This window comes from Protopterus annectens, chromosome 7.part1 (genome assembly GCF_019279795.1).
Source record: "Protopterus annectens isolate FY-2018-M chromosome 7.part1, PAN1.0, whole genome shotgun sequence".
NCBI classification, from domain to species: Eukaryota; Metazoa; Chordata; order Ceratodontiformes; family Protopteridae; genus Protopterus; species Protopterus annectens.
In genome coordinates, this window is record NC_056740.1 from 237,136,119 (window position 1) to 237,147,007 (window position 10,889).

The 10,889-nt window shown below is 39.0% G+C and overlaps 1 protein-coding gene across 1 annotated transcript in view; it reads right to left on the bottom strand.

The window, feature by feature from the left end:
- The window catches only part of LRRK1 (leucine rich repeat kinase 1), a 2,417,153-nt gene that overhangs the window by 338,944 nt on the left and 2,067,320 nt on the right, over window positions 1-10,889 (bottom strand). Inside the window, 1 exon segment of the mRNA XM_044078686.1 lies at window positions 10,630-10,889. This exon segment is cut by the window's right edge and continues 18 nt beyond it. Within this exon segment, the coding sequence (XP_043934621.1) occupies window positions 10,630-10,889 (260 nt within the window).

Sequence of the window (10,889 nt, forward strand, 5' to 3'; positions counted from 1 at the left end):
AATCTGGTATGGAGACAATGAGTCTTTCAATTAATTTTATGAATATTTATCAACCACAGTACTAGTCTTAAGTTTAAAAAATGCATTTCTCTTGATAGTACAGACTTACTTGACATTACAATTTCTAAGAATAATAAATGTAAACTACAAACTACTTTATATTGGAAACCACCCAAGAGGAATGCTTACCTACAATGTAATAGCATGCATCTACATTTTACATTCAAGGCGCAGATGCTAACACTGGCAAAGCTGAATACTTTAGATTTTAACATGGATTCCCAACTAGATAAGTTAGCAGTTGATTTCATTGACAGAGGTTATAAGGCTAAGAATGTTAATGCTATTTGTGAAGAAATTAAACTGCAACATTCCCTTAGAGTGAAACTTACTTCTTCTGTACATACTCAACAAACAATACATAGGGCACATCCCAGGAACATGACTAGATGCTTTTTGACTTATAATAGAAACACCAACAACATTAAACGTATAATTTCCAAATATTGGCACATTTTACATGATGCCCCTGAACTTGACTTGAACATATCTGCACAGCCTAATTTTGGTTACAAACATTGTAATAACTTCAAACATCTGCTTTGTTACAAAGAACAACCATGCATAAGGTTGCATCATGAAACTACAAAGAGAGGCACTTTTAAATACGGCAGATGTGTTTACTGTAAATGTATATACACAGGAAAATCTGTACATCTATTTACTAGGTTTAATTTTGACTTAAATGTTTATGGTAACTGCAACACAATGAATCTGGTTTATCTAGCCTTATGTAACCAATCTCAAGCTTATTATGTTGTTAAAACTAACCAAAAACATAAAGAATGTATCTCTAACCACCTTTCTGATATAAGAAGGCATGTCGACACAAATGCATTGTATAAGCACAAACTAGATGAAGGTTTTAATCATGATTTTAAATTCTGGATAATGAGTGTTTTAAAAGAGCCTCTTTTAAGGAGGAAATGTAGAACATTTGACTGAAATTGATGAATACCACTGGATACTGCATTTGAAAGAACACATACAACCAGGACTTAATGGTTATGTGTCTTTAAAACCATTTCTGAGAGAGTTAAACAAGAGGGTCTGACAAGCCTAGTTAATTGGCATCATCAATTATATTAGATCATGTGATCTTTTTGAGTATTTAAACATGGATTCATTTTGTTGATTTTATCTTGCCTGAAGAAGTCTGTACTTGGTGAAAGTTTTTAAACTTGTGTTGTCTATATTAAACAAGTTATACTTCTCCAAACTGTTCTTATTTCCAGTGGATTGTTTTAACTTCATTGGGATCCAGTAACTCTTATTCACTGGGTTTACTGTTACTGACTGGTTTGTGCATGTTGAGTACTTAACAGCAAAATACAAGTTTTTTTTTTTTTTTGGCTTCATGGCTTGCTTCTGTCAGTATATCCAAAACATTATTTTTTGAAGGTTGTAATGAAAACTAAAAAAACTTTAGAAAGTGAAGGGAAAATCTTGATTAGCTGAAGAATATCTGCCTATTTGTCCATCTTGTACCAGATGAGAACATAAAAACTATATGACTTGTTTTCATATGCACTTTGAGAGAAACTGAGAACATTATATTTGCATCCAGTGTAACACTACAGCCAGCATAACTAAATATCCAAAATGATTACTTTTTATACAAAATAAAATAAGCAATTGGAAGTAAACATAGTGTAAAAAAGATCCTCAGAATGCAGGGAATGAAGACAAACTATATCACAGTTGTTTATAAAAGGTATTGAATACTAGTTTCTTAGAAATGAAACAAATTCATTTATATAGTTTGTAAATGTTTATTCTGCACATTAGAGAACATTTTACTCATTTGAAGTAATTGTGAAAATGCTAATGGAAGGAATTGCAAAACTGTGAAGTTCACCTGATCTGAATCTGAAGTCTACGCAGATTCCCCTTCCCCACTTCCTTTCAAATCCTGCAGCTGACAACACATAAGACTTCAAAAATTCCTTCCTCTTACCTCTCAACTGTCTCAATTTTGCTGAATTCAGTCCACAGACAGAAGTTCATAGGTGTATATTAGGCTAACAACCATTAGGACCTTTATAAGCCTAGTTGTGCAGCCCAAATGTGACCGACTAATTTGATTTATACAGGGGGTGATTCACTGACTGCCTCTATCCATCACAGACACACGTGCCAGACCAGGGATCAATTTCCAGTTACACATCCATTGGTCCAAGTTGCACTTAAATAGGGATTGGGAGGCACTCTGTTTCAAATGAATAGGGAGCCTGTTCCAGAGAATGGGAATTTTCTGAGAAGCATACCTGTCTCTACAACATGTGCTACTTATGTTGCAACCAAAATTTAGGACTTTTAATCTAGTAGTTCTGATACTGTTTGTTTTGCGTATGTGCAACACGTTCATCAAAACAGAGTCCATTGATGCCCTGTATGCCAGGCAAAGATAACCTCTAAGAAGTCTGTAGGATACCAAGTAAAGAGACAGGCCTTAGAGGCGATCAGCGTAGGACATACGAGTTTACTCCCTGTATTCCTTTTTGCACGGTACCTTTGTGGATGCCCCAGTTGCTGCATGTGTCTGGTCAGGTACATACCAAAGGGGGGCATTATACTCTTACCCTTCCTGATTCTTGCCATATTTATTTCCTTTTATTGTATATCCTGTTTAATTTGGCATGCTGCCAGGGCAATTTGTTTTTGGGTCTAGTCCTGGGCTTACTTTTGTTAGGTACAACAGCCTCTATGCAGCCACTGACATGGTTGTACAGAATTTCTGAGAAAAATTCAGCAAGGCTGCTATGTTTTCAGGGTTTGTAGGGGCACTGAATTTTTACAAATCATCACTTAATAAAAGGTCATTTGCCTTGGAATAGTTTCTGTTACTGGATTTAATGGGATTATGAAGTTGATTTTGACTTCAAAGGAGACAGCTTTATGATCAGACCTTAGCAGGGAGGTTGAGAGTGGTGGTGGTGGTGGTGGGGGGGGGTACAGTGTTTTGCTATATTTGTCAGCAGCAGCAGGGCCAGTATGTTGGAGCATCTATGGCTGTATTCACTATTACGTCAAGGGTGCTTGTATGTATGAAGTCCAGGAATTTCTCTGCCTGTAGATTTGAGGTCATGTAAGATTCCCTAAAGTCTCCCATAAGTAGGGTGTTAGACTGGATGGTAAGCGTTTTCAGTATGTCCAAGTATGAAATGTGAGCTTTTTGAAACATGGAGGATGACCTATATCTGGCTAGGATATAGTATGACATTTTTTCTACGATGACCTGCAAGTGGAAGAACTCCAGCATGTCATCCTGTTTGCCCACCCTAGAAAAATTCTTGTTACTGATGTATATTGAGACACCTCCACCTTCTACCCTTGTCTGTGCGGCTACTGGTCAAAGTGTGGAAGGTACTGAAACCTTGAACTGCTAAGGTACTCTCTCTGCCACTTTAAACCATGCCTCAGTAACTGTACAGATGTCTATAGTCTCAATTGTGAGGTCTTGGAGGGATAGAAGTTTTTTACTTAGTCTCCCAGCATTGAGCAGTAACTCCTTGAGGTTCAGTTGAATTGATTTTGCTGTGGTGGTAGGTTTTTCAATTTGACATCACCTAAAAAAGGCACTATGAGATGGATAAAGTTTTAGTCAGTATACAAAAGCCTAGAGTGGAAAGGTGCAGACCATTCTCGGAAAAGCAAAGTGGCCTGTTAACCATGTCCTTCCAAGCTGACAAATATTGGATCCCCTAAGAATGACACCAGAAAGACAGCCAGCTGTTGAAATCAATCATTTTTTGGAGATATTGTGACATCATCCTCAGTGATGGTAACATGTTGCTCAATGCTAGGCTCCTGCCAGCCTGGGACACATAATCTAATATCTTTCTTCATGTAGTCCAGGGAGGTATATCTCATGTCACTATATAAACTATGATGGAATCATACTGGTACCTGTGGTGTAATGACTTGAGTGCATGCAAGATTTGGCGGACCCTGGCTCCAGATAAGTAATTAACACTTATCTTGTTTTTCAGCCTGGTTAGAGGGACATCAGTATACCTTACAATGGGGTGTGGTACAAAAATGTGAGAGGGAGGTATAAGGCCATACTTGAACAGGGAAAGGATTAACATGTGGTTTCTGGCTTCCAAAAGAAGTCTCACATGTACTTTTCAGGAACTGTCACTGGCTTTGTTACTGCACTCGGCAGGGCTGCCTTGAAAATCCTTGAGTGGAGGCAGTACTCGGGTGTTTTACTAAAGGTGTTCTAAATTGAGACAGACACCTTAGGGTTTTGGCCAAATTCCCTCTGTTTCTGCTTAATGAAGAATAAGATGAGAAACTGGGCAGTGGACAGTATACTAAATCAAAAGCTTTTGATAAGAAGTCCTGCTGAAGTAGAACGTTCTTTCATCATATCTCTGAGAAATTAAGTATCAGTATAAATGGAGTGTTAGCACTATATCCAAGTTTAAATCCACCATGCTTATTATGTAGCAGTCATTTAAGGTAAAGACAAATAAGTGAAACAGGAGTAAACTGAGTCTATCATACAAATTTGAAGGCACACTATAGTAGGTATATGTTAAGAAAAACACTTCTAATACCTCCAATTCTGCATATATTTTTTAAATTTCTTATCCAGGTCTGCGCAGCTCTTGAAATTTCCTTCTCACATGCTCAGGGGCATGAGCCCCCTGCAAGCACACATTATGACATCATACACTGGGGTAGGAGAGCATTAATCAGCTCCTGTGCTACTCAGTTATTTTCTTCCAGTTACTTCTGATCTTGATCTTATTATATCTCTCTGAAAAGTTTCTACATTTGATGCTTACAAAACACAGACATCCAAATCAGTCCTGAGATTTGTCAGCTCACTAAATATGATCTCTGTTGGCACTGCTTGATACAGGCGCACAGTGCTAAGACCTGCCAGAAGGGGCAAATCAGCAGCACAGTTGTTCAAAGAAGATAGTGCATTAAGTTGGAGGTCTACCTTGTATCTAACAAGATAAAGGTCTAGGATTGAGAGCAATGGGGTATCAAGAAAAAGGGTCCCTTGTCTTATCCCATGAGACAGTTGGACTAAGGGACATGGTGGTAAACAATCTGCTAAAGCTTTGTCTTCTTTAATGATGGTCTCTGCAATGACCTCAGACACCTTTTGTGCTGTGTGTTTTTACTGTGTTTTGTGCTGTGTGTTTTTACTGTGTTAGCAAGGGATACGGATCATGCTTGCCATCATCTCATGGAGCAAAAAGGAGAGAGATGCCCTCATGGGCGGGAAGTTTTGGGAACAGGACTTGAGGATCTAGAGCAATCTACATCATGCTTAAGAATTCAGGATAGAAACAAGAACAGGCTACCCCCATGAAAAAAATCACTGAAAACTCAAAGGTCAAACTTTGGGTCAGGGACTTTATACAATAAACGCCAAGCGAATAAATGAAAACATCAATGACTGGAGTACAGTAGACTCTCTCTTCAGATCCTCTGGCCCAGATAGGACTATGGGGATGCCAGTTTTTCTAGATTAGCATGCTTTAATGTCTGTTGGTCAGTCTTTGTGTGTTTTTGTGTGTGTGTGGGGGTGCACCCTTAGGGGATATGGCATGATATCAATGCATGGCTCCATACAGGTCTTTTCATAACCCTGAGATAACTCTAATTTGTACCATCTCACATACCCTTAGCTCATAGTTTGACAGACAGTGCCTACATGCCCTCTGTTAGTGACTCCCTACTTCAACTGAGTGCAGGGTCACCTTCTGTTGCAGTTAACAGCAGAACAGGATTACCCTTTCTTTCAGCATCCAACTGGTAATTGGATTCCTAGGACCAAATATCAGATGTCCTCATTCTCTTTATCATTGGGATATCCTTTTGTATTAGAAACACAAAGTTAGAGCAAGCTGCCTTCTTGAAGGCCAAAAGGTCATCAGCTTAGCAAGTGAACTTATGAAACTGTCTTTGACATATGCCCATGAAGAAAATAAACAGAAGGTACTGGCAAAACAATACTTGAACTTCAGTAAGTGTGTGATGAAGGGTGAAGACTAATACCATCTTTTCCATGTTTTTTTCATACCACCAATTATAAATACATAAAATGTAATGTCTATGTCATCTAACTGACATGAAACTTCATGAGACCTTCAAAGCATCTTAAGAGGTAAAGCTGGCCGAGTAACAAGTACAGGATTCTCCATCCCAATCACGGATGACACCAATGGGATTGGTGGGTGGATGGGTGGATAGACAGATGGATGAACAGACAGACATGTGGATGGAATGGTATGCTCTAAGAAATGAGAAAGAAAAAAATAACAGTGGATCTGACTAAGTTTGTTGGAATGAAAAAAAAAAATAAGAGCATGTCAGTGTACTTCTGCCCATCATTCACATAGAGGACTTTAAAAATTTTGCCATCTAAAATGCAATGAGGCTATGGTTATCACTCCTGACAGAATTCTACTTCTGTTTCAGATCAGAACAGCTCACCATAAATGCTCTTACATCAACTGTAAGAAACAAAAACCAAAACAAAAAATGTGTATGGGGAAAAAAACTGATTTATCTTCACATTCAAATCTATATGTAGTTCGACCATCAGTGAAGTTTGATTTTATTTACTTTGACATTTGTTAACCAGGTATGTCCAAGCTGGGCGAAGAGCCCATTTTCAGTGGAGGCCCGGTGGGAAAAGACCTGCACAGATACACAGCAAATTACAATTATTACTAATAAGCAAACTATAGCTATTACTTAATAAGCTAATTACAGTTATTACTTACCATAATTAAGTTGTATAATAGTAGCAACAATGGAAAAGAAAAGCACATTGGGTGTAACACTTACTGCAAGGAGTAAGAATTTTGCACATTGACATATGTAGTCTGTAGTGCAGTCTGAAAATGTTGAGTTAGTAGGCAGAGAGTGGAGATGCTAGAAGCAACAAGAGGACGTTACTAGTCTAGAGTGAGGTTAAGAGAGGCACAGTGGAATACCTTTAGAAAGGTTAGAGTAGGTAGTAATGGTGAGGAGTACTGAGTAGTACTGATGGGGAGGACTGGACAACAAACAGGGTAAGACATTGACACACAAGGCAGGGGAACACTGGGGAGGGGGTTAGAGTCCATACAGCCTTATTTATTGCACTGCCTGTACAATACACAGGGGGAATTCAGACAGCATCCCAATCACCTTCCCAATGGGCCCCGCCTGAGGCTCTACTGGCAGGGATAAGGCAGTGACACAACACTGCAAGCTGCAACAAGATCCTTTCTTGGCAACCGATACAGGATTCCAGGCTCTAGTCTATCAGAACCCCATTAGATCCACTACCTCCCTGCATGTGACTTATTTCTAATTCCCAGCAGTGCCACCAAAGGGATCAATGGCAGTTCTAGCTAGGGAAGTACCACCAGGGGAGGACAGGTGGCCTCCTGGCTGTCCTTCCACTGTACCCACCAAGAATGCAGGCCAGAATACAGGTGGGGCACACACAGAGGATGGCTGGAGCCTGCTGGGGTACTGGAGACCATGCCAATGTCACTCGTTGTGCAAAAGCAGCTGTTGGACAGAATGAAAACAGAAACAGGGAAATAAAATAACAAAGAGAAAAAATATTAAGGAAAGTATAGTATCAAAGAAAGGGAGGAGAGGAAAAAAAATCTGTGTAACATGCACTTTACATGAAACACATTAAGGAGTTATTACATACTACATCAGTGCAGCTATGTATCATTGCAATCTGATTAACTGCTTGAAAGTGCAATACCACTTAGTCTCTACGCTAGGATGTGCTATGTGAAAAGTGGAGGCACAGGTAGCACCTGACATGCAAATGTTGCTGTGCATCTTCATGGAAAGAATACTGAAGCCCCTACAGGCTGTAATTATAACATGGTGAATTTGTGTATCTCTACCATACTATACCTATTCTGTTGTCTAGTTCTAACAGGTACACAGCAAACAAATTACAATGGACACACTTACAGATAATTTGTATAACTGTATTGCTCATGAATGGAATATCACCAAATGTGTAATATATCTACCCTGTACACCTTACCTGATAAGGTCAAAGGCATGCAGTAAATTAATCTTAAGACAAATGTAATTACAAAAAGAAATTAAATAAAACACACCCCAACACCAAGAAAGTCTTTCCACTCTTCTCCAGTGCAGAAGACTATGCCCCTGTACTGCTTCCCGAGACAGAAGAGGAAAAATATCACTAAGTTACATATTTATAACACACATCCATTTATTAAGCAATAAATAGCCAGTCTTTGTGCAAATTAGACAGATACTTGCAATACATCTCAGGTGCACTTACTATGGCATCTTCTTTCTACTGGTTAAGAAAGTCATGATGGTACCTTCTCAGGTCATTGTAGCAGTGCCTGCACTGCTTACCTCAGTAGGGTATGTAGGTGGCATTAGACACCATTTTGGCCAGACTATGAGAATCATCCACTTTATAATGGGGGCAATCATACGAGTCCCCAGCCAGGCAGTAGATAAAGGAAGTTCTTTCTTTCCTTACAGCAACACCACCAAATATGAGGAAAACACACATGCTTCCCCACATGCATATGGCAATGAGGATCTGGTGTAGTATGCTTGCAGCAGATGCCTGGGATGCCCTTACTGTGTCCCCAGTTGGCCAATGGTTCCATCTAGCTAGTATTCTCAAAGCCACATATACCACAAGGATAGTCCTAAGGGCCTGCAATTGAGGGCAACACATCCAGATCAGCTACTATATGGTGACCATCCAAATCATAGCAAGTCCACAATTTCAGTATTGTGAAGGCCATGAAATGTTAGGCATGTATAGACGACATGGCACCGTCGAGGGTGATGGCACACAACACTAACTACCAGTGGCGAGTCCAGCCTTTGCATATAAATATTTGTTAATGCTCTGGCTATCCCATACATCATTCAATGATTCACCTACTATTAGTCCAGAATTTTATTGAAAACACTGACTACAGAGCTGGCACCACTAACTGTAGTATATATAAGTCTCAGAATCTCTGTCATATTGTTTACCCTCATTTTCATCTGTGGAATCCCTCATTCTAACAATGTTACTAATTTCGGTCATTATTCTACCACTGGCACATTATGTGGGCCGTAGGATATTTCTTCCTTCTCTGTTCATGCTGTGTCTCTCTGAATCGACCACATCCTGTGCATGGCCACTCATTGCCTACAATTGCTTACTAAAGTAATGTCTTTCGGCTTTTCCCAGTTAGGGGTCATCACAGCGGAACTCTGGTCTGCTAATGATTGGCAGTGGATTTTTATGGTGCCGAGTTGCCAGCCCAAAGCCCAACCTTCAAAGAAGGCACACCCATTCATGCACACACCTACCTGCATGTCTTTAAACATCACTTGACCACGGGGAGGACATGAGACTCCACACAGTAGGTGGTCCAGCCAAGAATCGAATAGGAGAACCTCTTGCTGTGAGGCGACAACACTAACCACTGCACCACCGCGGCCACTGCTATGCATAAAATGTATCTGAATCCAAAGCACAGTCTTTTTCACTTTGTTTTCTTTTTTAATGCTAACTTTCAGCAAGTTTAAAGATATAACAAAATAACCTAACTTGTTTTCCGTTATTTTATAATCCCAGAATGAAGTCAATGCATTCCAATTTTAAAGTAAATCATAAATATACAAAAACACCTTTTTAAAGTTGACAGACTGAGAGCCTTAATAGTACTCTGCCCAAAGTTCAACTTCCTAATAATGTAAAGACCACACAAAATATAAAATATACGCATTACAATTTATTCTGAGCTGAAAAATCCTATAAGGAGGTTTTACACAAAAGTATAACCTTTTGAACAAGAAAAGTGTCAAAGGCAAATTCAAAAGTTACTGAAAGTATATCCTTAAATCGAGTAAAAGAGGTTCTTGTCACGGTACAGATGTCCAGAGGATGAATGATTAAAATTTAGTATAATAAAAACACTCAAGTGAGAAGAAAAACTGCTATGAAGAAATTGGCTTCAAAATGTGAAGCTCTTTGTCAATGTTGCTGATATTTGTACAGCATACATCCTTTATGGCCACATACTTTAACTGTAGGCAGCAATGACTAAGGTGGCAAACACTGCTGAAAGGTTCAAGATGTTTGCATGTCAGATAACGTGGCAGAATTTGTGCAGGAATCGAGTCCAGCTAAAGGATATATGAAATACAATAATATTTGTAAATGCTGCATATTTCTGTTCATTAATTCCATTCAGTGATGTAATATGGAGTAGCACTTCTCTTTCTGTTTATAATTTACCTCCTTTGAAACTGGTTTTCCTTTTTACATCATAAAAAGTCATGGTAATAATGACACCCACCACTAAAACACAGGAGTACACCAATGCCCCTAACCGAAGCGTGGTTGTGACCTTGTTAGTAGAGGTTTTGATCTGCTGTTTTTACTCGAAGTGGACCAAACAATTTCAGGTACTTTTCTGTGACCACACTTTATACTGAAGAAGAAAACCCAAGACACACTTCTAATCCAAAGACTGCAGAAACATGCACAATTGCTAGTAATTTTATTATTAAATGATTGTACTGTACCTTCTCATCATAGACTATTCGTGGTCTGATCTCTGGTGCTTGATATCCAGGAGTCCCTTCCACTCCCAAGGCCCCTTCATGAAATGACTGTCGAGAAATGCCATAATCAGACAGTTTAATGTTCATTGTCTCTTCCACATTCAGGGACCAAACCAAAATGTTGTCTGACTTAAGATCACAAAAGATAATATTCTTTTTGTGAAGATATGATAATCCTGCTACGATCTGATAGGATATTTTGTATGTAAGCAAGGGTCCAA